Source organism: Neophocaena asiaeorientalis, unplaced genomic scaffold (genome assembly GCF_003031525.2).
Source record: "Neophocaena asiaeorientalis asiaeorientalis breed wild unplaced genomic scaffold, Neophocaena_asiaeorientalis_V1.1 scaffold46, whole genome shotgun sequence".
NCBI classification, from domain to species: Eukaryota; Metazoa; Chordata; class Mammalia; order Artiodactyla; family Phocoenidae; genus Neophocaena; species Neophocaena asiaeorientalis.
In genome coordinates, this window is record NW_020175393.1 from 1,286,435 (window position 1) to 1,309,039 (window position 22,605).

The following is a 22,605-nucleotide window of genomic DNA, read 5'->3' on the forward strand; positions in this document are numbered from 1 at the left end:
AAAAAAAAAAAAAAGGAACAACACCCCCCCAACCCCCATACAAAAAAAAAAAAAAAAAAAAAAAAAAACAAATCTAGCTAACTAGAAAATAACTTCCAACACTAATACAAAGATACTAGTTTTTACTGTTTCTATTCAACTTGTGCTGGGGGTGGTGGTGGTCTGAACTAGCACAATAAGAAAAAGTAGAAGTAAAGCCATAATTATACATAGATGATTGATTATTTACATAGAAAATTTATGAGAACCTACAAACAATTAAAACTAACACCCTTTTGGGGGGCAAGATGAATATTCAAACATCAATATGGCTATACAACAGCAATAAACAAATTTTGTTTTAAGAAAATACCATTTGTAATTGCAACAAAAACTATAAGATACTTAGGAATCAATATAGCAAAATATGTGCATGAGCTTTATGGAGAAAATTATAAAACTCTATTGGAGAACATAAAGAGAAGACAAAAAAGAATGGAGAGATATGCCATGCTCATGAAGAGGAAAATTCAATATACAGCTGATTAGTTTTTCTCAAATCTATACATTTAGTACAATTCTAATCAAAAGTACTAGAGGGCTTCCCTGGTGGCACAGTGGTTGAGAGTCTGCCTGCCGATGCAGGGGACATGGGTTCGTGCCCCGGACCAGGAAGATCCCACATGCCGCATAGCGGCTAGGCTCGTGAGCCATGGCCGCTGAGCCTGCGCGTCTGGAGCCTGTGCTCCGCAACGGGAGAGGCCACAACAGTGAGAGGCCTGCGTACCGAAAAAAAAAAAAAAAAGTTCTAGGATTTAGTACAATTCTAATCTAAATTCTATTTAAAAAGCTGTTCTTTAAATTCTTGTGGAAGAGTAAATGGCCAAAAAAAGTCAAAACAAGTTTGAACTGCAAGAATACTGGAGTGTTTGCCTCACCGTATATCACAGCTTTAAAGCTGGAGTGATTAAAGCAGTGTAGGCCTGACACATGGACAAATAGATAGACCATGGGTCCGGAATCAGACCCGCAGAGATATGAGAACTTTGTATATGACAAAAGGAACATAAGTCAGTGGAGAAGGATGGACTATTTCTTGACTTGTCTGGGGTTAACTGGCTATCCAAATGAAAAACAAAATGGATCCGTGCATTACAACAGATCCAAAAAAAAATTTCAGATACCTTAAATATGTGAAAAAGAAAACTTTAAGTTCTTCAAAGAAAATACAAGAGAATACATTGATGATATCAGCATAGGGAAGGATTTCTTAAACAAGATACAAAAGCACAGGCAATAAAAGATTGACACATACAACTACATTAAAAAAATTTTTTTAACTTCTATGAGACAAGAAACAACAAAACAAAAAGACAAGCCACAGATTGTGAGACTATTTACAACCTATATGACCAATAAAGGATGGGTATTCAGGATTTATAAAGAACTCTTGCAGATCAATAAAAAAAAAAAGGACAAGGCAGGGGGAAATGAGCGAAAGCTATGAACAGGTAAGTCATCAAAGAGGAAGCCAAATAGCTAATAAACATAGGAAAAGATGCTCAACTTCCCTAATAATGCAGAAATGCAAAACCAAACCATGAGATACTACTTTACTAAATCAGCAAAATTAAAATAACTCTGATAACACCAAGTGTTGACAAAAATGTGGGATGTTAGGAACTCATCCATTTTGGCTTGAAGTGTGAACAGCTATAACAAATTTGAAGGGAAATGCTGAAAATACACATACCCTAAAACCCAGCGCTCCGGCTTCTAGATGTATTCCTTATGAAAACATTTATAGGGGCTCCCCTGATGGTGCGGTGGTTGGGAATCTGCCTGCCAATGCAGGGGACACGGTTTCGAGCCCTGGTCCGGGAAGATCCCACATGCCATGGGTCAACTAGGCCCGTGCACCACAGCTACTGAGCCTGCGCTCTAGACCCCACAAGCCACAACTACTGAGCCCGTGAGCCACAACTACTGAGCCCGTGAGCCACAACCACTGAAGCCCGCACACCTAGAGCCCTTGCTCCGCAGCAAGAGAAGCCACCACAATGAGAAGCCCAAGCATCACAACGAAGAGTAGCCCCCGCTCGCCACAACTAGAGAAAGCCCGTACGCAGCAACAAAGACCCAACATAGCCAAACATAAATTAAAAAATAAATAAACAAACCCTGATCATGCATAACTCTTAAAAAAAATTTCTACATATGTACAAGGAGGCAAGGATAAGAATGGGCATTGCAGTATCATATGATTGTCAAGAAAACGTGGAAACATCTTAATCTGTCCTTAAAGGAATGGATAAATAAAGTATGGTTTATTCTTACAGTGGACTGCTACACAGCAGTTAAAATAAATGACTTATTTACCAACATATAAGTAAAAGAAAGTTGCAAAAGTGGATGTTGTATGATATTTATGTGTTTTAAAATACACAAACAATGATACACGTTTAAAAAATCCTATTTGTTGGGACTTCCCTGGTGGCGCAGTGGTTAAGCAACTAAGCCCATGTGTCACAACCACTGAGCCTGCGCTCTAGAGCCCGCGAGCCACAACTACTGAGCCTGCATGCTGCAACTCTTGAAGCCCGCGTGCCTAGAGCCCTTGCTCCGCAACAAAAGAAGCCACAATGAGAAGCCCGCGCACCGCAATGAAGAGTAGCCCCTACTCACTGCAACTAGAGAAAGCCCGCGCACAGCTATGAAGACCCAACACAGCCAAAAATAAATAAATTACACTTATGTTAACAAAAGCCTGTTAAAGTAGAAAATATGCATGGGAATAATTCCCAGTGACTTCAGAATGATAATTACCACCTAGAAAGGAGAGGAATGGGATAAGCTTTAGCTATAACTGTAATGCTTTTTTAAATTACTATTTTTTTTACATGGTAATTCAAATTTAATGGCCATTTATCAATTATTTATATAATTTTCCACTGTGTTCATAACAAAATTACTATTTTTAAAGAATAAGATACAAAGCAACAGAGGCAATGCAGCCATGAAGATTTGCTCAGTTGGGTTGTTGTAATGAGCTTCTACTGCTTAACGTCTCCCCACCCCCCAAAAGTGTGTGCTTTGGAATCTGGCAGAGACACAACCTCAAACTTTCTCAGGATTCGGTTGTAGTCATCCTTTGTTTCCAGGATATAGGATAAGAGATTGCAGAAGCATTTCCCTGGGGCCAGAAGGATGTTAATTATGAGAGCAGAAGTTCAGGGTTTCAGGTTGTGCTGTGCCAGAACTGAGGGCCGGATCCCAAGTGACAAAGGTGCCCAGGTGTGGTTTCATAAATGTTGCACATGATAGGTGAGGTCCCCTAAAGTCTGTGGACCAGAGCAGGGCCCCTGCGGTCCAGATCTGAGCATGACACTGTTTGTGATCATATTCATATTCACTTCGAATTCACTTTTACATATTCACTTTTGAATATGCTAAGTCTGTGGTGCCTTTGAGACATCCAAGTAGGGATGCCAGGTAGGGAGTCAGATCCACAAGTCTGGAGATCAGAGGAAAGACATAAATTTGAGAGTGATCAGCTGATAGCAACTGAAGCCATAGGTCAGGAGTGATGCATCTCCTGGAGGCAGAGTGTAGCATGAGAAGAGGAGGGGTCTAGGGCTCAGGACACTTGAGGATCTCCAATACGACCAAATAGAGCAGGATGAGCCAACAAAGGAGCAGGGAGCAGCCAGAGTGAGAGGGGAAAACCCAGGAGAGTGCTCAGTCCTGGAAGCCAAATAAAGACTGTGTTTCAATGAAGTTGGTCAACGGCTTCCCTGGTGGCGCAGTGGTTAAGAATCCGCCTGCCGATGCAGGCAACATGGGTTCAAGCCGTGGTCCGGGAAGATCCCACATGCCGCAGAGCAACTAAGCCCGTGCACCACAACTACTGAAGCCCACGCATCTCGATCCTGTGCTCTGCAACAAGAGAAGCCACCGCAATGAGAAGCCCGTGCACCGCAACGAAGAGTAGCCCCGGCTTGCTGCAACTAGAGAAAACCTGCGTGTAGCAACGAAGACCCAACGCAGCCAAAAATAAATAAATAAATAAAAGAATTGGTCAAAAGCATTGAATACTGGAGGGAGGTCAAGCAGAAGAAAACTAAATAATAGATTTAATGAAATGAGGGTCATAAAAAAAAGCACCTGTGTGGCCTGGGAGAGGTGGACACCAGCCCAAGAGGGTTGAGAAGTGAGTGGAAGTGAGGGACTAGAGAGAGAATTTTCCCCCAACTTTTTATTATGAAAAGTTTCAAGCATACAGAAAAGTTGAAACTATAGTATAATGATCACTTCTACATCCACCACTTAATTTAAAATCGTTATCATTTATACATACATACAAGTATTTACATATTTAGATACAGTCCTTGAACCATGTGAAAATTTAGGAGATCGTGATGCTTCCCACTTGAACACTTCAGCACACATTGCCTCAAAATAAGGACTTCCTCCAGGTAAGGAAATAACAATCAGTCCCTAATACCACCTGATATACAGAATATACTCAGATGAACCCCCAAATGTCTTTTATACATGTCTTTTCAAAATTAGGATCCCATCAATGTACACGCGCTGTGTGTGAGAGAGTGAGGCTGGATGAGGGGATGAGGTGGAGGTGGGGGTTGGTTTTTCGTGTTTTATTTTGAGAGGGAGAGGCTGAAGATTCAGGAGGGGAAAAGGGGGAGGGTAATCAAGGACATGGGATGCAGTCACAGGTAGAGAAACTGGCTTTGGGCAGGAGGAGGGCAGTGCCTCTGCTCCAGTGGTTCTCAAAGTGGGGTCCCCAGCCAGCAGCATCAAGCATCACCTGGAAACTAGTTACAACTGAAAATTCTAGCCACCCACCCGCTGAATAGGAAACGTGTTTTAACACGCCCTCCAGGCAATTCTGATGCGCCTAGTTGGAAAGCCATCGCTCTTTTCTGAAGGAACAGGGAGAGATGGGCACAGGTGCTATGTGGATTTGGTAACACGTGATTGAAGGAGTCCACCTCTAATGGCTTCAGTTTTCTCTGTGATGTAAGAGCAAGATCATCAACTGAATGTGAGGTGGAGACAGAGAGGCATCTCATAGGCTCCAGGATCAGGGAGTTTAATGTAGCCAATGACCAGCCTGATGTGACTGGTTAACTAAGCAATGCCTCTTAGGGACCACGAATGAGGAGTGGTGACCACTTCCTGGCTCGAGACTTCCTCCAACACTTCTTAGCTTGAAGAATAAACTCCTGAAGAAAAGAGATCATTAGGCTCACCAGGGTTGAGGTTTTGCCTGAGACATACAAAGGATGGAAATATAGCGGGGCAAGGCAGTTCAGGATACTGTCAAGAGAGTTGATGAAATGAAGGACCACACAGGTGTAGCCACATAAGGTGGGGCTGATGGGCTGGAGGAAGGGAGGCATCACTGACCCGGAGGTCCTGGGAGACTGAGAAATGGTTGCGAGAGGAGGAGAGCCTGAAGGGGAGAAGCTTAGGAGATGGGGGTTGAGTGATTCTGGAGGAGCCACTGCAGATGACAAGGTCCAGGGTGTGACAGTGAGGAAGGGTGGCCAAGTCGGAGTGGAGAAGGTCCAGGGCATGAAGTCACCAAGGTGTTCAGATGTCAGGTGGGCAACAGGTCCCCTCCTTGGACAATGAGATGGGAAGAGACAGACAGTTTGCCGAGTGCCAGAGTCCCCCTGAGCGAGGTGGAGAGGTCTGGGAGGGGACAGACAGTAGCAAAAAGGAAGACAGCAATTTAGCCCAATGGCTGAGCCCCGGAGGCAGAGGGTTATTTTAAAGCAGAAACTGGGGGTGGTGGTGGAGGGGGAGGGTCTGGAGGCAGCAATCTGTAGCAAGGAAAGCACCCTCACCTATAAGAAAATAAACAGCTGTCATTTCAGAAGCCTGCAGAGGAGGTAGTTCCCTCCAGGGAGAGTTCAATTTCGGTTAAAGCCAGGAAGTGGAGGGGGCACTCCAAGGAGAAGTGAAGGGTAGGAGGAGACTCCCAGCTTATTAGAGGGCACGAGGGTGGGTTCAGGAGGGGGCACGTGGGTCAGAGCCAGAAAGCACAGAGTGTGGTGGAGACGACAACGCGGTAGAGTAGGTGGGCCAGGGAGTTTACATTTTCACTCTTAAATATAAAAACAGGGATGGGAGGCAGGCTGGATATCATCTCATTACTCGCTGGGAAGCTATAAGAAGCGATGGTTCAGGATGTGGCCTCTAGAGAAGACCTGCTGGATTCAAATCCCAGCGTTGTCATGCACGACCTTGGGCAAGGTCTCTGGGCCCCCATTTCCTCTTCTGTAAAATGGGGATAACAATAGTTCTGACCTCACAGGGTTGTTGTGCTGAGCCAGTGACTTAGTGTGTTAAATGTTGAGAACAGTGTCTGGACAGGCATTTCAGATAACTCGGTGGTGGCTCCCAAGCCCAGGGGAGCAGCCTCTTGGCTCACCTGGCCCCTGCCCTGTGCTAGGTAGGAAAGCCAGGTAGCCACCCCTTGGATGGGAACGAGGAGTTTGATGAGGAGTTGCAAATGCAAGAATAACTCCAAGATCAGAGACACCCAAGAAGATCCTGGTAGAAAAATGGACTCTTTGGGGGTTAGCAGCTTGGGGTCACTGCCTACCTCTGGGAGGGGGACTTGGTTCCCCAAGATCACAGAAGGTTTCTTTGCTACGTATCAGGCCAATTATGGCTTCTCTAATGATAGCATGTCTAGCTCTACCGCAAAAATACAAGACGTCAATTCTAGGGATGCAGAGGAACTTCTGCAAGAAAAACCTCAAACCCACTGATCCCAAAAAGAGGGGAGAGAAGAGGAAGAAGCAAGATGGTCTCATGTCCACAAAGATAGAAATACAAATGTATTATATATCTAATTTGCCTCTAGACATTACAGTAGGTGAATTTACACAGCTGACATCCAAATTTTGCATTATTATGAGAGATCGTCAGAAGAATTTAAGGTCAAGTTTTACAAAGAAAATCAAAGAAATCTTAAAGGAGGTGGGCTTTGCTGTTATTTGAAGAGGAAATCTTTGGCGTGGTAACAATAAAAAGTCGATTTTAGTATTATTTAAAAATTCTCTACAGACAACTGAAGAAATACGGAATTTCACTTTGAGGCTAGTGAAAATAAAATGTACTTTCCCCCATCCTCATTCACAGATCCTTTGGGATGCTGATTAAGAGCCTTGCCTTAGAGCCAGCGATGTCTCAGAGTGGAAAGGAAGCCAGGTCAGGAGAACACGTTGCTCCCTGCCCACCAGTCTTCTGACCCTTGGTCCCTAAATCCTGGAATTGTCCTGGCTTCTGTCCTTTCTAAATCCTGCCTGTCCAGCTTTTCCCTCAGTTCTGTAAAGATCCTTCTAATAATTTACTCTTACTTCACCAGAGTTAATTTGTTATTTCTCTGCAGACAGCTGCTTCCTCAGCTCCATGACTCCCAGCCTGGAGTCATGGAGCAGGTGAATTTGGGGCACAGAAGGTTCGAACCACTGAACGGCTGTGTGGTGTTGGGCTCATTACTTACTCCAGCACATGAACCAGGAAGAACACCTCCAAGGGCAGGTGTGTGAATTCGGTGAGATGACATATCTGCTCTATGATTTCAGGGACCTTGATTTATTCTCTGCTGAATCTACAGTGCTTGTCACAGAACAGAGAAGGGGATCAATACATATGCCTTGGTTTAATGAACTTTGTATCTGAAAACACTCTATAAACTCAGATGCAACATGAATTGCTACATCCATTTTCCCCAGGATGGAGAGAGCTGATTCTATTCTTCCCTTCAAAGTTGTCTTGGTCTTGCTTTCTCCTTCTTTCCTTGAATCTTTACCCTAAATCTGTGTTGGAACCCAGCCAATTTGCCCGCTTCCCCTCATGCCTGATTTCCTAAAATCTGAAAAGCCACCCTTCTTAAATAGAGGGTGGGTGGGTCCATATTGATAGGATGGGAAGAAAGGAGGAATCTATTTCTTTTGTCCTCAGGGTACATGTCCACATTCAATAGCTCTGAAATTGACGCTGAGATGGGCACCCCCATTTTACGCAGAAACAGAGCTGTTGAACACAGAGTAGATATTTCCCAGAGAGTCCAGTTAAGAAATAACTCAGGACAAGCTGAGGGCACAGAGGTGTAAAAATAGAGGGAAATGATATTTCTTTAAAGGACAGAGATCCCTTAGCATTGGGGCGCTATTACAATCCATAAGGACACCTCCAAGTCCTTCCTATATGACACTAGGTAAAGACAGGGACCGATGTACCAGATACAGACACGAGTCTTACAGGTTAGCAAAGGGAAGGAGGATATTGACACAGTCCCGTCCTAAGGAGTGATCCCTGATGCTTCTGGGTCTGTGAGGCCAGTGTGTCTGTCATCAGCAAAAGGAAAAAAGTGAAGAAGCTTGAGGGGCGGTGATGTTAGCCAGAAGTTATGAGTTTCAGCCCGGGGATCACAAGGACCCATCTAAGCCACAGGACTGAATGTTGTCAGACTGAAGGAAAGGTCCCTCAGTTGCTTCAGCTTGAAGGGAGCATGAAGGGGGCGCTTCAGCAGTCGGCCAAGTTTGAGCGGATGAAGAACTCCATCCCCTGGTCGATGCTGCCCCCTGGAGGTCTATATAGGTATCGCGGCTCCCTTTCACGCGATTCTGTCGCCTTTTCATGCCCTCCTGAGACCGTTGGGTCAGAGGGCTCCTGTGGATTCCTGGAGCAGTTCAGTGTCCCCGAAAACTGTGTGCTCCAATGTAACTTTAATGCCTCCAGGCTCCAGAATATGAGCCTCCTCATATTCCAGCAATGCTCCTCAGTGAGGCCTGCAAGAAACCGTGCTTATCAGTCCAGCGTATATACTTGGGTTCAGGGATGGACAGGAGAAGGGAAGGGCAGAACTTCGAAAACCAAGATGCCAGCATGCACAGCCCATGCACAGCCCTTTTCCCATCGGAGTATTAGTTGACTTTCGATGAAGACACCTGTCTCGGGAATCTCCCTCGTGGGATATCCAGAGAACCCCTTCTCAGAAACTGCTCTGTCAGAGCAGCTTATGTCTCCCTAGTCCCAAGTCCCAAATCCTGGGCCCTTCTGGGGGCAGGAATCAGGTCAAATGTGAGAATATCTGGATTCCCCTGGTGGTGGTGGGGTTGGGGGGTAGTAACGGGACAGGAAGGTGGAGGCGCCCAGCGGTGAGCTCGCGGTCCCCCAGAGCCCAGCACACCACCGCCCAGCACTGGGCAGGCCTCAGGGAATGTCTGGGGCGAAGAGTCAGGCAGGGTAAACCTGGAAGGACGCCGAGTGGAGGGGGAAAGTGGTGGTGACACCGGGTGAGGTCAGTTAAGGACACTGTCCTGGTTCTGCCCCGGAGGCGTCTGAGACAGTCAGAAGCCGCCCTCAGTCCCCACCATCTCTGCACCCTCCCCGGCTCTTCAGTCCTTGAGACTGAAGCTCAGAGATATGGGTCCCAAAGCCAATCAGAGCGCTGCTCTCAGAGATGGGGCGGAACCCCAAAACGGCGGGAGCCGGAGCAAGCGGCTCCAGCGATCAAAAAACCGCCGTTAGAAACCGGTCCAGCTCTGCCTCGCTATGCGCGGTCCTCGCTTTCAGCCACCCGCGCTCAGGCCACACGCGGGACCCCTTTGTACTCTTATTCTCTCTGCCTCCGCGGGCGGGCTGGGCCTGCATCCAGACTGCCGAAGCGGGGCCTGGGAGGGAATGATTAGGCCATAGGGGCGGAGGAAGCGTCGCCAAATTACCATTTTCCCCTGACTGCCCAGGCCTTCCCCCTTAGGACTTAAGGCGCCCCCATGTCTCCCCAGTCTAGAGTCTCAGTTCAAACGAGGTGTACAGGCAGCGGCAGCAGGCAGGCGCCGAGTCATAGAAATGGATGAGATGGTCACATTGCAAACCTGGCCTACTAATGCCCCAGTGGTGTGGGTACCGCAGCCCTCTAGCAAGTGGCTGTGACAACCACATCAGAGGAGCTAGGGAGCTGACACTGAAGGAGAGGAGGCAATCCCAGGGTCAGCCTGAGGAGGCAGGAGGCAAAGAGAGCTGGTGTTGGTGTCAGGGAGCCAAGGCAGACCTTGGACAGTGCCCAAGGTGGCACAGCCCTTGATGCATCTGCCATCTTAACCAGGGCCATTTCCTCCACCAGGCTGGTTACTCATGAAACAGTCTCCACCCTAAAAGCACTACAGCCACTCTTTTGGCCTGAGGTAGCTAGGGGTGAGAGGTAACCATGTGCCCCTACTTTCTGGACACCCACCAGAAGGGATGTAGGCCCAGGAGGTAGTCAGAGAGCAAAGATGACCCTGGAGCAGAGATGGGGCTACTTGAAGGCCCCAGGAGGAAGGAGAAAAGAAATGGGAAAAGAGTGTTATGTTAACTATTTATTGTTTTCTGCAGACTGACCTTGGTGTAACTCTCAAGCCAGGAGGGGACTGGTTAGTGTTCAAGTTGCTGAGATCTTAGGTCAAAAAGCTACAGAAAAGAACTCAGTTTAAGGGAAAAAAAAAAAAAATCAACCATTATGAGGCAGTCTCCCCTTGCCACACCAATTCGAAGAGTCGAGGCTTCACACCTCATAACATGGTGACAAGAGCTCAGTGAACCAGAAGGTTTTACTGGGAGAAGAAAAAAGCCCTGGGGGTGGGGCAGTGGAGGGAAAGAGGAATGACAAAACTGGAAAAATAATAAAGGTCATTTTGGAAGCCCAGGAGGAAGTGGTCCTGGGAAACCTGAAGACATGGGAGATTCTGAAAGCCAAAGGGATTCAGCTTATCCTGATGAGGAGGGTCCTGGGAATGAAGGAAGGGTGAGGCATGTCAAGGACCTGGGAGGCAAGGGAAGAACTGGAAGGGGGCCCCCAGGTGAAGAAGGGTATGGGATGGGGCACAGAAGTCCATGGAGAGGGCTGGCGGCTCCCAGGGTCCGGCGCATCAGAAGTTGGGCTTGTGCTTCTTGAGCTCCACCATGAGGTGGTGGATGTTGATGAGCTCGGCCCGGGCAGGCAGGGCTCGGAGCTGCGGCTGAGACAACACCCGGTGGAAGCGATGATAGAGCTGGATCAGCTGGGTCAGCGCTCCCTGCTCAGAGAAAGTCACAGAGATGAGAGTTGGGGTGGTGCTAAGGATGATGATAGGAGTCAGGTTAGGGCTTATCCAGAACTTCGGGCACAGCTAGTAGTTGAAGATCAAGGGTCATTTGTATGATTCTGAGCCCAGAGAAAAGAGGGGGGGAAATCAGTGATGGGGTGGGGTGGGAGTGGGGACTGGGAACTGCAGGTCACCTGGATGATACTGGTTCCATTTTTGAAGTTGGTGAAACTCCGCATTACATCCTGACTCAGAGACTCCACTGATGATTTCCAGGAACTACCAAAGCCACGGATTAGCTGAGTAACCCGGGCTGAGAGTAGGAGGAAAGAGATCACGGCTAAGTGATATTTGATCCCTCTACGTCTTCCCCAAGGCATAGCCATCCTCACCATGCAAGCCCTGTTTCCTAGTGTTCTCCCAACCCACTCTTTCCTGCTCGACACCCTCCCCATGTAATCTGCATCCTTGAATTTTTCTTTTCCATTCACCTTTCCACTAACCCCATCACAAGCACCCCATTCCCAGACCTTCTTCCCCTCGAAGTCGTTCAGCTTGTCCACGCTCAATCAAAGCCTCAGCTTCCTTCACAAATGCCACCAGACCCCCAAAGGGGGGAGACAGCAATTCTTCAATGAATTCCTGTAGAAACATACACACGTACAGAGTTGAGTTTACTGGTGTTGGCAGATTTTCCCCAATTCTGGCACATGCCCAACTTGGTCCTTAGAAAACTCCCATAACAGAACAGCTAAACTCTGCAAAGGTCATATACTTTAAGACACTGCCAGACTCACAAGAAGTAGGGGAAATCTCCAAGGATTACCCTCCTCAAAAAAAATTTTTTTTAAATTACATTTGAAAAAAATTGAGCTGGGAGCAGAGGGCTGGAACCAGAGAAGTGGACAACTGGGAGAGGCAGGGCTACCAGAAGGCGAGTGGCCATGGCAACTCTGCTATCGGGAAGCTGAGCCTGACGCTAGCCTTGAGTGGGGATGCTGAGCCTGGTCTCTCACAAGAGCCTCAAAGAGGTGCCAATGTAGACCCAGGTGGACGGCATCTTTCAGCTATTGCAAAAGGAGAGGTAAATCTTCTCTGAAATCTCCTCGATCCCAATTTAGGCCCCTATGACTGCTTAAGACCAAGAAAAGAACTCAAAGATCACCAGTCACAGAAGAAAGCAAGCTACCACGAGAGTCAGCACAGACAATAAGCAATGGACTTAGACCTCCAAAGACTGCCAATGTTAGAACTGTCAGATACAGAGCAGCTGTACATTCTATAAAAACTGTTCAAAGAAGTTAAAGGTACAGACACAAACATGACCAATTAACAAGATTAGGAATGGAAGGACTTGAAACAAAATGGAATTTTAAAGAAATGATTTAAAAATTTTTAAAAAGTTAACTGGCTAAATCGCAGATTAGAAATACCTGGAAGCATGATAGAGCAAATTGGAATTTATAATTAAAGAACTGACTCAGAAGGCAGCCCAGACAGATAAGGAGATGGAAATTTTTGAGACACTGATAAGTACAGAAATCTAATGGTCTAGGCAGTGATCATTGATGCTACTGGCAAAAAGAGAGCCAAGACAACATTATGTGCCCCTGATAGAAGTACACACCACTACCTCTCAAATAGCCTTGTAAGAAAAATCTAATTGGAACCTGATCAAATCTTTCCATCGAATTACACATTTATGGGGAAAAAAGAACAGTTTAGGCATGCCACGGAATGCAGTCAGCAAAATCCAGACTGTACATCATTCTACATGACAAATGACTCCATTTCTTCCACAAATAAATTGCAGAGCGGGGCAGGGGGGTAAGATGGAAGGGAAATCTGTAGATTAAAAAGAGACATGTGAAAAAAAAGAGAGACATGTATGGACGCATGTGGATCCTGACTTGAACCACTGTTTATGAGATAACTGGGGATACCTGAATACTGGCTATTTTGAGAGTGTTTTTTTTGGCTGCACCACACGGCTGATCTCAGTTCCTCGACCAGGGATTGACCCTGGGCCACTGTAGTGAAAGCGCCAAATCCTAACTACTAGACCACCAGGGAACTCCCTGAAAGTGATAATTTTTTTTAAGTGTGATAAAGTATTGTGGTTTTTAAAACACATCCTGATACAGATGAAGTGATAGGGATGTATAGGATTTAATTCAGGGACTTCCTTGGTAGTACAGTGGGTAAGAATCTGCCTGCCAATGCAGGGGACATGGGTTCGATCCCTGGTCTGGGAAGATTCCACACGCCGTGAAGCAACTAAGCGCGTGTGCCACAACTACTGAGCCTGAGCGCCACAACTACTGAAGCCCGTGTGCCTAGAGCCCATGCTCAGCAACAAGAGAAGCCATCACAATGAGAAGCCCACATACCACAATGAAGAGTAGCCCCGCTCACCACAATTAGAAAAAGCCCACGCGCAGCAACAAAGACCCAATGCAGACAAAAAAAAAAACTTTTTAAATTCAAAATCACTGTGGGTAGCGGGGACAGGTGGGAGAAGGATGAACAGTGAGTGTTGATACAGATGAAACAAAACTGTCTGTGAGTTGTTATTGGTTGAAGATCTGTGATGGCCCCTGGGAGTTCACCATGCTATCCTCTATATAGCATGTACATTTGAAATTTCCCAAAACACAGAGTTAAAATGAAAAAACAAACAAGTAAAAAACAATGCAAGGGAGGAATTAAAATAGGAAAAGAAAAAAGAAAAAAAAACAAAAAACCCAACCCAAATAGTAAGATCTGGTAAGGTGAAAATGAAACTTTTATTCCATTTAAAAATAAACTACTTCCACTTAAAAATCTTTTGTGGAATCTAATATGGTACAAATGAACTTGTCTACAAAACAGAAATAGAGTAGAAGCAAGAAGAACTACAATCCTGCAGCAGGTGGAACAAAGACCACATTCACAGAAAGACAAACAAGATGAAAAGGCACAGGGCTATGTACCAGATGAAGGAATAAGATAAAACCCCAGAAAAACAACTAAATGAAGTGGAGATAGGCAACCTTCCAGAAAAAGGATTCAGAATAATGATAGTGAAGATGATCCAGGACCTCGGAAAAGAATGGAGGCAAAAATCGAGAAGATGCAAGAAATGTTTAACAAAGACATAGAAAAATAAAAGAACAAACAGAGATGAACAATACAATAACTGAAACGAAAAATACACTAGAAGGAATCAATACCAGAATAACTGATGCAGAAGAAGGGATAAGTGACCTGGAAGACAGAATGGTGGAATTCACTGCTGTGGAACAGAATAAAGAAAAAAGAATGAAAAGAAATGAAGACAGCCTAAGACATCAGGGACAAAATTAAACGCAACAACATTCACATTATAGGGGTCCCAGAAGGAGAAGAGAGACAGAAAGGACCAGGGAAAATATTTGAAGAGATTATAGTCGAAAACTTCCCTAACATGGGAAAGGAAATAGCCACCCAAGTCCAGGAAGTGCAGAGAGTCCCATACAGGATAAACCCAAGGAGAAACACGCCGACACACATAATAATCAAATAGGCAAAAATTAAAAACAAAGAAAAATTATTGAAAGCAGCAAGGGAAAAATGGCAAATATCATATAATGGAACTCCCATAAGGTTAACAGCTGATTTCTCAGAAACAAATGAAATAGAAACAAAGAAAATAATCGAAAGATCAAGAAAACTAAAAGCTGGTTCTTTGAGAAGATAAACAAAATTGATAAACCATTAGCCAGACTCATCAAGAAAATGAGGGAGAAGACTCAAAAGATATGGGGATATAGGTATATGTATAGCTGATTCACTTTGTTATAAAGCAGAAACTAACACACCATTGTAAAGCAATTATACTCCATTAAAGATGTTAAAAAAAAACTGCAGTGAAAAACTGATAAACTTATGAATTTCAAAACCTCTCTCTCAACTACTGATAAGTAGACCAAAAAAAATCAGTAAAGATATAGGTGATGTGAACATCAGAATTAAAGAGCTTGATTTCCACACCTGACAATCAAAGAATACACAATCTTCTCAAACATACATGGGGGACTTTCCTGGTGGTCCAGTGGCTAAGACTCTGTGCTCCCAATGCATGGGCCCTGGGTTCGACCCCTGGTCAGGGAACTAGATCCCACATGCCGCAACTAAGAACCGGTACGGCCAAATAAATTTTTAAAAATTAAAAAATTTATAAAAACATTGGACATTTACAAAAGTTGATCGTGTCCTAGGCCAAAGCAAATATAAATAAATTTCAAAAAATTTTCAAATTTCAAATATTCAGTACCAAAAGGCCACATTCTCCATCCACAATGCAATTAAGTTAGACGTTAATAACAAAAAGATAAAAAACTACTTTTGGAAATTTAAAAACACTCCTCTAAAAAATCTCATGGATTGAAGAAGAAATGACTGAAATATAAAAATTCTTAGAACTGAATAATAAAAATGCTACATATTCAAACCTACAGAACTCAATAAAAGGAGTACTTAGAGGGAATTTCATAGTATTTTTTTTTAAATGGCAGTGCCACAGTTTTTTTTTTAATTAATTAATTTATTTATTTTTGGCTGTGTTGGGTCTTCATTGCTGTGCGCGGGCTTTCTCTAGTTGCGGCGAGCAGGGGCTGCTCTTCGTTGCGATGCGTGGGCTTCTAATTGCGGTGGCCTCTCTTGTTGCGGGGCACAGGATGTAGGGCACAGAAGTTGTGGCGCGGGGGCTTAGTTGCTCCGCGGCATGTGGGATCTTCCCGGACCAGGGCTCGAACCCATGTCCCCTGCATTGGCAGGCGGACTCTTAACCATTGTGCCACCAGGGAAGCCCAGGAATTTCATAGTTTTAAATCTTCCTGGATGTGTGTGCTGGCAAGTTCTAAGATACTTCCAAGGAAGAGATCATTTCAATCTCAAACTCTTTCAGAATAAAAAGAATGAAGAAATACTTCCTTCCCACCTTCCTCTACAAATCCAGTATGACTTTGGTACCAAAACCACACAAGTACAAGTACAAGAAAAGAACATCACAGGCCAATCTCACTTCTGCACAGAGAAGCAAAAATTCCATATGAATTAGACCAAATCCAGAATGGTTTAACATTCTAAAATCTACAAATGTAATATACCACACAGTAGATTTTTTTTTAATTGAAGTATAGTTGATTTACAACATTGTGATACTTTCAGGTGTATAGCAAAGTGATTCAGATATAGATATATATACAGATAGATATATACATTCTTTTTCATATTCTTGTCCATTATAGGTTATTACAAGATACTGAATATAGTTCCCTGTGCTATACAGTAGGTCCTTGCTGTTTATTTTATATATAGTTGTGTGTATCTTAATCCCAAAGTCCTAATTTATCCCACCCATGACATAATAGATTTTTTAAAACTTAAATATATGATTACCTCAATGTATGCAGAAAAAGCACACATTCTTGATTAAAAGTTCAATACCCATTCATGATTTTTTAAAAATTAATAACTTTTGGCATACTAGGGATCGAAAGGAATTTTCTTCACCTGATAAAGGATATCTATAAAAAACCTACAACAACAGTACTCTTAATGCGGAAATGATGAAAGCACTCCTTTTAAAATTAGGAAGAGATAAGCATTCTCACTATCACCACTTCTATTCAACCATTCAGCTTTGTACTGGAGGTACTAGCCAATGCAGTAAGAGAATAAAGACATAGAGAAATTAAATACACAGGGATCAGAAAAGAAGAAATAAAACTGTCACAATTCAGAGATGATGAACGCCTACAAAGAAACATACACACACCTCCAAAAATATTATTAGAAATAATTTAGGGGACTTCCCTGCTGGCGAAGTGGTTAAGAATCCGCCTGCCAACGTAGGGAACACGGGTTTGATCCCTCGTCCAGTAAGATCCCACATGCCGCAGAGTAACTAAGCCCATGAGCCACAACTATGGAGCCCGAGTGCCACAACTACTGAAGCCCGCGCGACTAGAGACCATGCTCCACAACAAGAGAAGCCAACGCAGTGAGAAGCCCGCGCGCCGCAATGAAGAGTAGCCCCTGATTGCCGCAACCAGAGAAAGACACGAAAGCCTCCACGCAGCGATGTAGACCCAGCACAGCCAAATATAAATAAATAAGTTAAAAAAATAAAAATAAAGTTAAAATGATACTTAAAAAAAAGAATTTTGGAAGGTGGCTGGCTATATATATAATCCATGTACAAAAATCAACAGCATTTCTACACACCACTTCAAACAAGTAAATTTCTTTTTTAAAACACAATATTTAAGGAACAACAGTTTATTTAAAGGACAAATCCTAAAAGAATAAAGTCCAAACAGAGAGGAAAAAAATGTAGTTATTATTTCTAGTAATTCCTAGTATTATTCTTAGTAATTATCCCTAAATAAATGTAGATTTACTTCTAGTAGGAAAAACTATGATTAAAAACTCTTAGCACAAGAGTGATTAAAAGGAATTTTCTTAACCTGATAAAGGGCATCTACAAAAAAACCTACATCTACATTACTCTTAATGAGAAAATGATAAAAGCATTTCTTTTAAACTCAGGAACAGGATATTATTCAACTATTAAACTGTCATAGAGGTCCTGGCCAGAAGAGTAAAAGATCAAAGACATAAGAAATTAAAGGTAAAGAATTGGGAAGGATTTATGTATTCCTAGTAGGACTAAAGCTACATATTACACCTACCTAGGAGCAATTCTAACAAAAGGTTTGCAATATCTTTGTGCTGAAGACTATAAAAGGTTATCAAAAGACAATAAAGAATATATTTAAAAATGTAGAGAGGGGCCATGTTCCTGGATGGGAAGTTTCAATATCAAAAAGTATCAATTCTTATAAACTGATCAATGCAACTACATTCAAAATCATTAATGAGCTTTTCTGAAAACTTATAAGCTGATCATAAAATTTACATGAAAAATCAAAAGGCCAATAATACTCAAGATAATGATGAAAAAGAAGGTAGGAGAGGGAAGTCCCTGGCAGTCCAGTGGTTAGGACTCCGCATTTCCATTGCAGGGGCATGGGTTCAATCCCTGGTTGCAGAACTAAGATCCCACAAGCTGCATGGTGCCACCAAAAACAAAACAAAACAAACAAAAAAGAAGGTAGGAGAATTTGTCCTAAAAGCATGATAATTAAAACTGTTTTGCAGGTAGACAAATTGATCAGTGGAATAGACTAGAGGCAAGAGGCACATGTTTGTGGAGTTTTGCTGTGTGACAGAGACAGGACTACAGATCAAATGGGGAAAGAAAGGGACTTCCTATAAATGGTTCTAGGCCAATCATTTTTCCAAACAGAAAATAGTTTCCTACCTCACATCATACACAAAAATCAATTCTAGGTAAATTTAGGGCTTAAAAGTAAAAAGCAAAATTCTACAATATTAAGAAGAAAATGAAGTATAATATTTTTCTGGCTTTGGGGTAATTAGGGATTCCTTAAACAAGACACAAAAATAAGGATCATTAAATTCATCAAGTTACAATTAGAAATTTCTGTTCATCATAAGACAACATAGAAAAAGTAAAAAGGGGAATTCCCTGGCAGTCCAGAGGTTAGGACTCTGCACTTTCACTGCAGAGGGCCTGGGTTTGATCCCTGGTCAGAGAACTAAGATCCCACAAGGCTCGCAGAGTGGGCAAAAAAATTTCTTTAAATAAAATTAAATAAAAAAAAAAAAGTTAAAAGATAAAACACCTCCTGAAAGGTATCTGCAACCTATACAATCAACAAAAGATTAGTAGGTAAATGTATTAAGAACTCTTATAAATCAATAAGAAAAACACAAACAGCCCAAGTTTTAAAAGGTCAAATGCTGACAGACATTTTACAGAAAAGAAAAATTTGTATGGTTACTTAACATTTGAAATGATGCTCAATCTCATTAGTCATCAAGAAAATGCAAATCAAGCTCCCAGTGACACCTACCAGAAAGGCAAAGATAGTCTGATCTATCATATGTTGGAGAAAATATGACTCATTGAAAATTCTTATACATTTCAGGTAAGGAATAAACTGGTCCCATCACTTAGGAAAACAATTTGGCATTGTCTCATAAAGTTGAATACTAGCGTTCTCTAGATGCAGCAAGCCTACTCCTACCTCCAAGAGAGATTCTTTTTTTTTTTTTTGCGATATGTGGGCCTCTCACTGTTGTGGCCTCTCCCGCTGTGGAGCACAGGCCCCGGCCGCGCAGCCGCACCAGCCATGACTCACGGGCCCAGCCGCTCCGCGGCATGTGGGATCTTCCCAGACCAGGGCACGAACCCGTGTCCCCTGCATCGGCAGGCGGACTCTCAACCACTGCACCACCAGGGAAGCCCCAAGAGAGATTCTTGATAAAACTTTTGATATATCTATGTGTGCTAAAAGACATAATTGTTCATAAAACAATGCTCACAGGAGCAAGAAACTGGAAATAATCCAAATGTCCTCTGTTATATTCACACAATGTAACATTATATTGGTGAAAAAGAACGAGCTACAGCCATATGTCATAACAGGACAATACTAGAAAAATTATGCATGAAATAATCCTGTGATTCTTGCTTTTATGGCACTCAAACCCAAAACCAAATAGTTAGTTTTTGCATACCTATAGCTCTTTATTTATTTATTTATTTTTTGGCCACACCATGCGGTATGTGGAATCTTAGTTCCCTAACCAGGGATCAAACCCATGCCCCCTGCAGTGGAAGCACAGAGTCCTAACCACTGGACCACCAGGGAAGTCCCTATGGCTGTATTTTTAAAAGCCAGGGCATGATAAAGACAACATTTAGGTCAAGAGGTGCCTCTATGTGAGACGCAGGGTGATGAGGTGGGGTTTATTGCCAAGGTGTGTGGTAGGTATATCATTAAAAAAGTACAAAAGAAGGGCTTCCCTGGTGGCGCAGTGGTTGAGAGTCCACCTGCCGATGCAGGGGACACAGGTTTGTGCTCCGGTCTGGGAAGATCCCACATGCTGCGGAGCGGCTAGGCCCGTGAGCCATAGCCGCTGAGCCTGCACATCCAGAGCCTGTGCTCTGCAACGGGAGGGGCCACAACAGTGAGAGGCCCACGTAGCTAACGGCCCCTACACACACACACACACACACACACACACACACACATACACACACACACACACACACTGTCTCTCTCTCTCTCCCTCTCTCTCTCTTTCTCTCTCTCTCCCTCTCTCCCTCCCTCTCTCTCTCTCTCTCTCTCTGAACTAAACAGCACATGGGACTATCCGTTTCCTCTTCCCCATACCCCTACCTGTGTCCGAGCATTGAGCAGCTGTTGGAAACTTTCAACCTCTTTGCTGTCATCCGCAGCCCGCTCCTAAGGGAAGACAGATGGAAATCTCAAGTTTGGGGAGAAGCTGCCCTTCATGTCAGAATATCCCCTTCTCCCCACATTTACTGTACATAGCCAGACGCTGTGCCAGTCTGCAAGAATAAAATACCAAACAAAGCCAGAATGATCTTTGCCCTCGTGGAGGTAACGGAGCAGTGGGGGGAACCCAAATTCTCCAGGGAGGGAGACAAGGAGAAAGGGCTTCAGGTACCATCAGCACCCCGAGCATCATGTCGTAGTTGTTGATCAGAAACACAAGCTGCTCCTTCCTTGAGGAGAACTCGGCTGCCACTCGGAGGACAAAATTCTCCACCTCCACCTGAAAAAATGAGAGGAGGAGGTGACAGGAGCAGGCAAGGGCCCCCACCTCACACTCCAGCCCCCTGCAGCAGCGCTGTGGCTCGGAAACCTCTCCCAGCCGCCCCTCACCTGTAGCTGGCCTAGCAGCTGCATCGTCCGTTCATTGGGAATCGTCTGATTGATGCTGACAAGAGCCGAGGAGAACTCTGCATAGCGGCGTGTGATCTGGGAGAAAGAAGGTAGGAAGAAAAATCAAGCCAACCCCCTGGCCCAACCCATGAAACCCCCAACTCCCTTGAAGCTGGCCAACCGGTCTCTGGGTGACTCCCACCTCCAATCCCTCCCACCACAGTGCCCAACCCACCCTGAGTCTGACCACACTCCCAGACTGCCCCTCACGCAGCGTGGCTAGCTGTCCAGCCAGGCCCATGGACACAACCATGAACCTGGGTGACCCCTGCAGCGAGGCTTCGAGCCCTGCCTTTGAACGGCCCGTTACCCCTGCCCGCCCTCACGTAGTGAGGCCGAGTGTCCAGCCCCCCGAGGCGCTGAGGGTCAGTGCTGCGGACACTCTGGACGTTCATCTCCAGGATCAGTTCAAACCGTGGCCACAGCAAGGTAAGCACTTGTTCCCAGTACCTGTGGGCTTGATCAGAATCAGAGATCTGGCAAGGAACATCAGGGGTGGGGGCCAGGGGGAGGGTGTGTGTGCAGGAACCCTGATCGACAGGTGATAGCTGGTGGAGGCTGGAGTGGGTGTGAAAGGTGCGTCTGGAAGCAGCAGTACTGCCTCTAGACAGACAAATGGGAACAGGGTCAATGGTTCAGGTCAGGAGGAGCCCACGGGTCAGGGCAGGCTGGTGCAAGACCAAAGGTTTCAAGGCCAGTGGGACATCAAGGACCAGAACTCAGCGACCTGTCCAGGGCAGGAACATCCCTCTTGGCTGCAATGTTGCGGAATCGGAGGACAATATGGATACAGAGAAAAACAGCAATGGCGTCATAGCAGTCAGTGAGGTAAGACTCCAGGTGTTTCTGTGATTTAGGAACAGGCAGGGGATTGGAAGAGAGCATCTGTTACTTTGCTTTTCCCAGTGGCCACGGACAGATGCTTGTGCTCCCCTGGGGACGTGGCACTGGGGAGGGGATCTAAATGGGAAATGCTCCCTCCTTCCCTGCCCACTGGCCACTCGGGTGGTCCTGCAGCCTTGCTCCCCAGATCTAAGATCACAAGCCCATCATAGCAGAATTCAGGGCTGAGCACCAAGGTTTAGGGGCCCCTGAGTTTTCAGGTGCTGTCACCTGTGTGTCCCCAGGACCCTCTGGGACCCCAAGCTTTGATGGTTTCATGGGGAATCACACAGCAAGGACGTGGCTCATACATTTTAGAATGAAGGGATCCTGGTTTCAGTAACCCCAGGGCTGTGACCTCACTGTGGTGCTGACAAGAACTGGGGACAGAGTTTTAAGAGCCCGGGAGCGAGGGAGCCTACCAGGGTCATGTTGAGCGTGCGGCCCATGACTGCGTGGAAGAGGTCGTGTGCAGCCGAGCCAGACACAACAAAGAATTCACAGATGAAAAGGTATTCACGGCAGGAGTTGTCGAGGAGGGCGTAGTGCTGGCTGCGGAAGAGGGCCTCGAAAGGATACTAGGATGGAAGGGGTAAGAAAAGAGACAGACGGGATGGACCCCAGTACCAGCAGTCCATGGACACAGCTGGGAAATCAGCAAACCTGGGTAATGGGAGCTCAGGAGACCCTCCCCATCTACCCCTAGTCCAGGCTGCGAGAGAGCATCCTGAACGGGTACTGGAGAGGTGGGGGGGGGGGCACGAGAAGAC

The 22,605-nt window shown here is 44.9% G+C and overlaps 1 protein-coding gene across 2 annotated transcripts in view; it reads right to left on the bottom strand.

Annotated features, from left to right (window-relative positions):
• Window positions 1-10,367: 10,367 nt before the first annotated feature.
• The window catches only part of VPS52 (VPS52 subunit of GARP complex), a 16,890-nt gene continuing 4,652 nt past the window's right edge, over window positions 10,368-22,605 (bottom strand). Inside the window, exons 12-20 of one of the 2 annotated variants that reach the window (XM_024766201.1) lie at window positions 22,258-22,413; window positions 21,681-21,799; window positions 21,280-21,403; window positions 20,894-20,989; window positions 20,676-20,783; window positions 20,384-20,449; window positions 11,618-11,729; window positions 11,282-11,400; window positions 10,368-11,078 (exon numbers count right to left, since the gene is read on the bottom strand). In XM_024766201.1, coding sequence (XP_024621969.1) covers window positions 10,932-11,078; window positions 11,282-11,400; window positions 11,618-11,729; window positions 20,384-20,449; window positions 20,676-20,783; window positions 20,894-20,989; window positions 21,280-21,403; window positions 21,681-21,799; window positions 22,258-22,413 — 1,047 coding nt within the window. In that variant the 3' untranslated portion in view covers window positions 10,368-10,931. The remainder of the gene's footprint in view (window positions 11,079-11,281; window positions 11,401-11,617; window positions 11,730-20,383; window positions 20,450-20,675; window positions 20,784-20,893; window positions 20,990-21,279; window positions 21,404-21,680; window positions 21,800-22,257; window positions 22,414-22,605) is intronic. The other variant, XM_024766202.1, reaches the window with a different exon arrangement.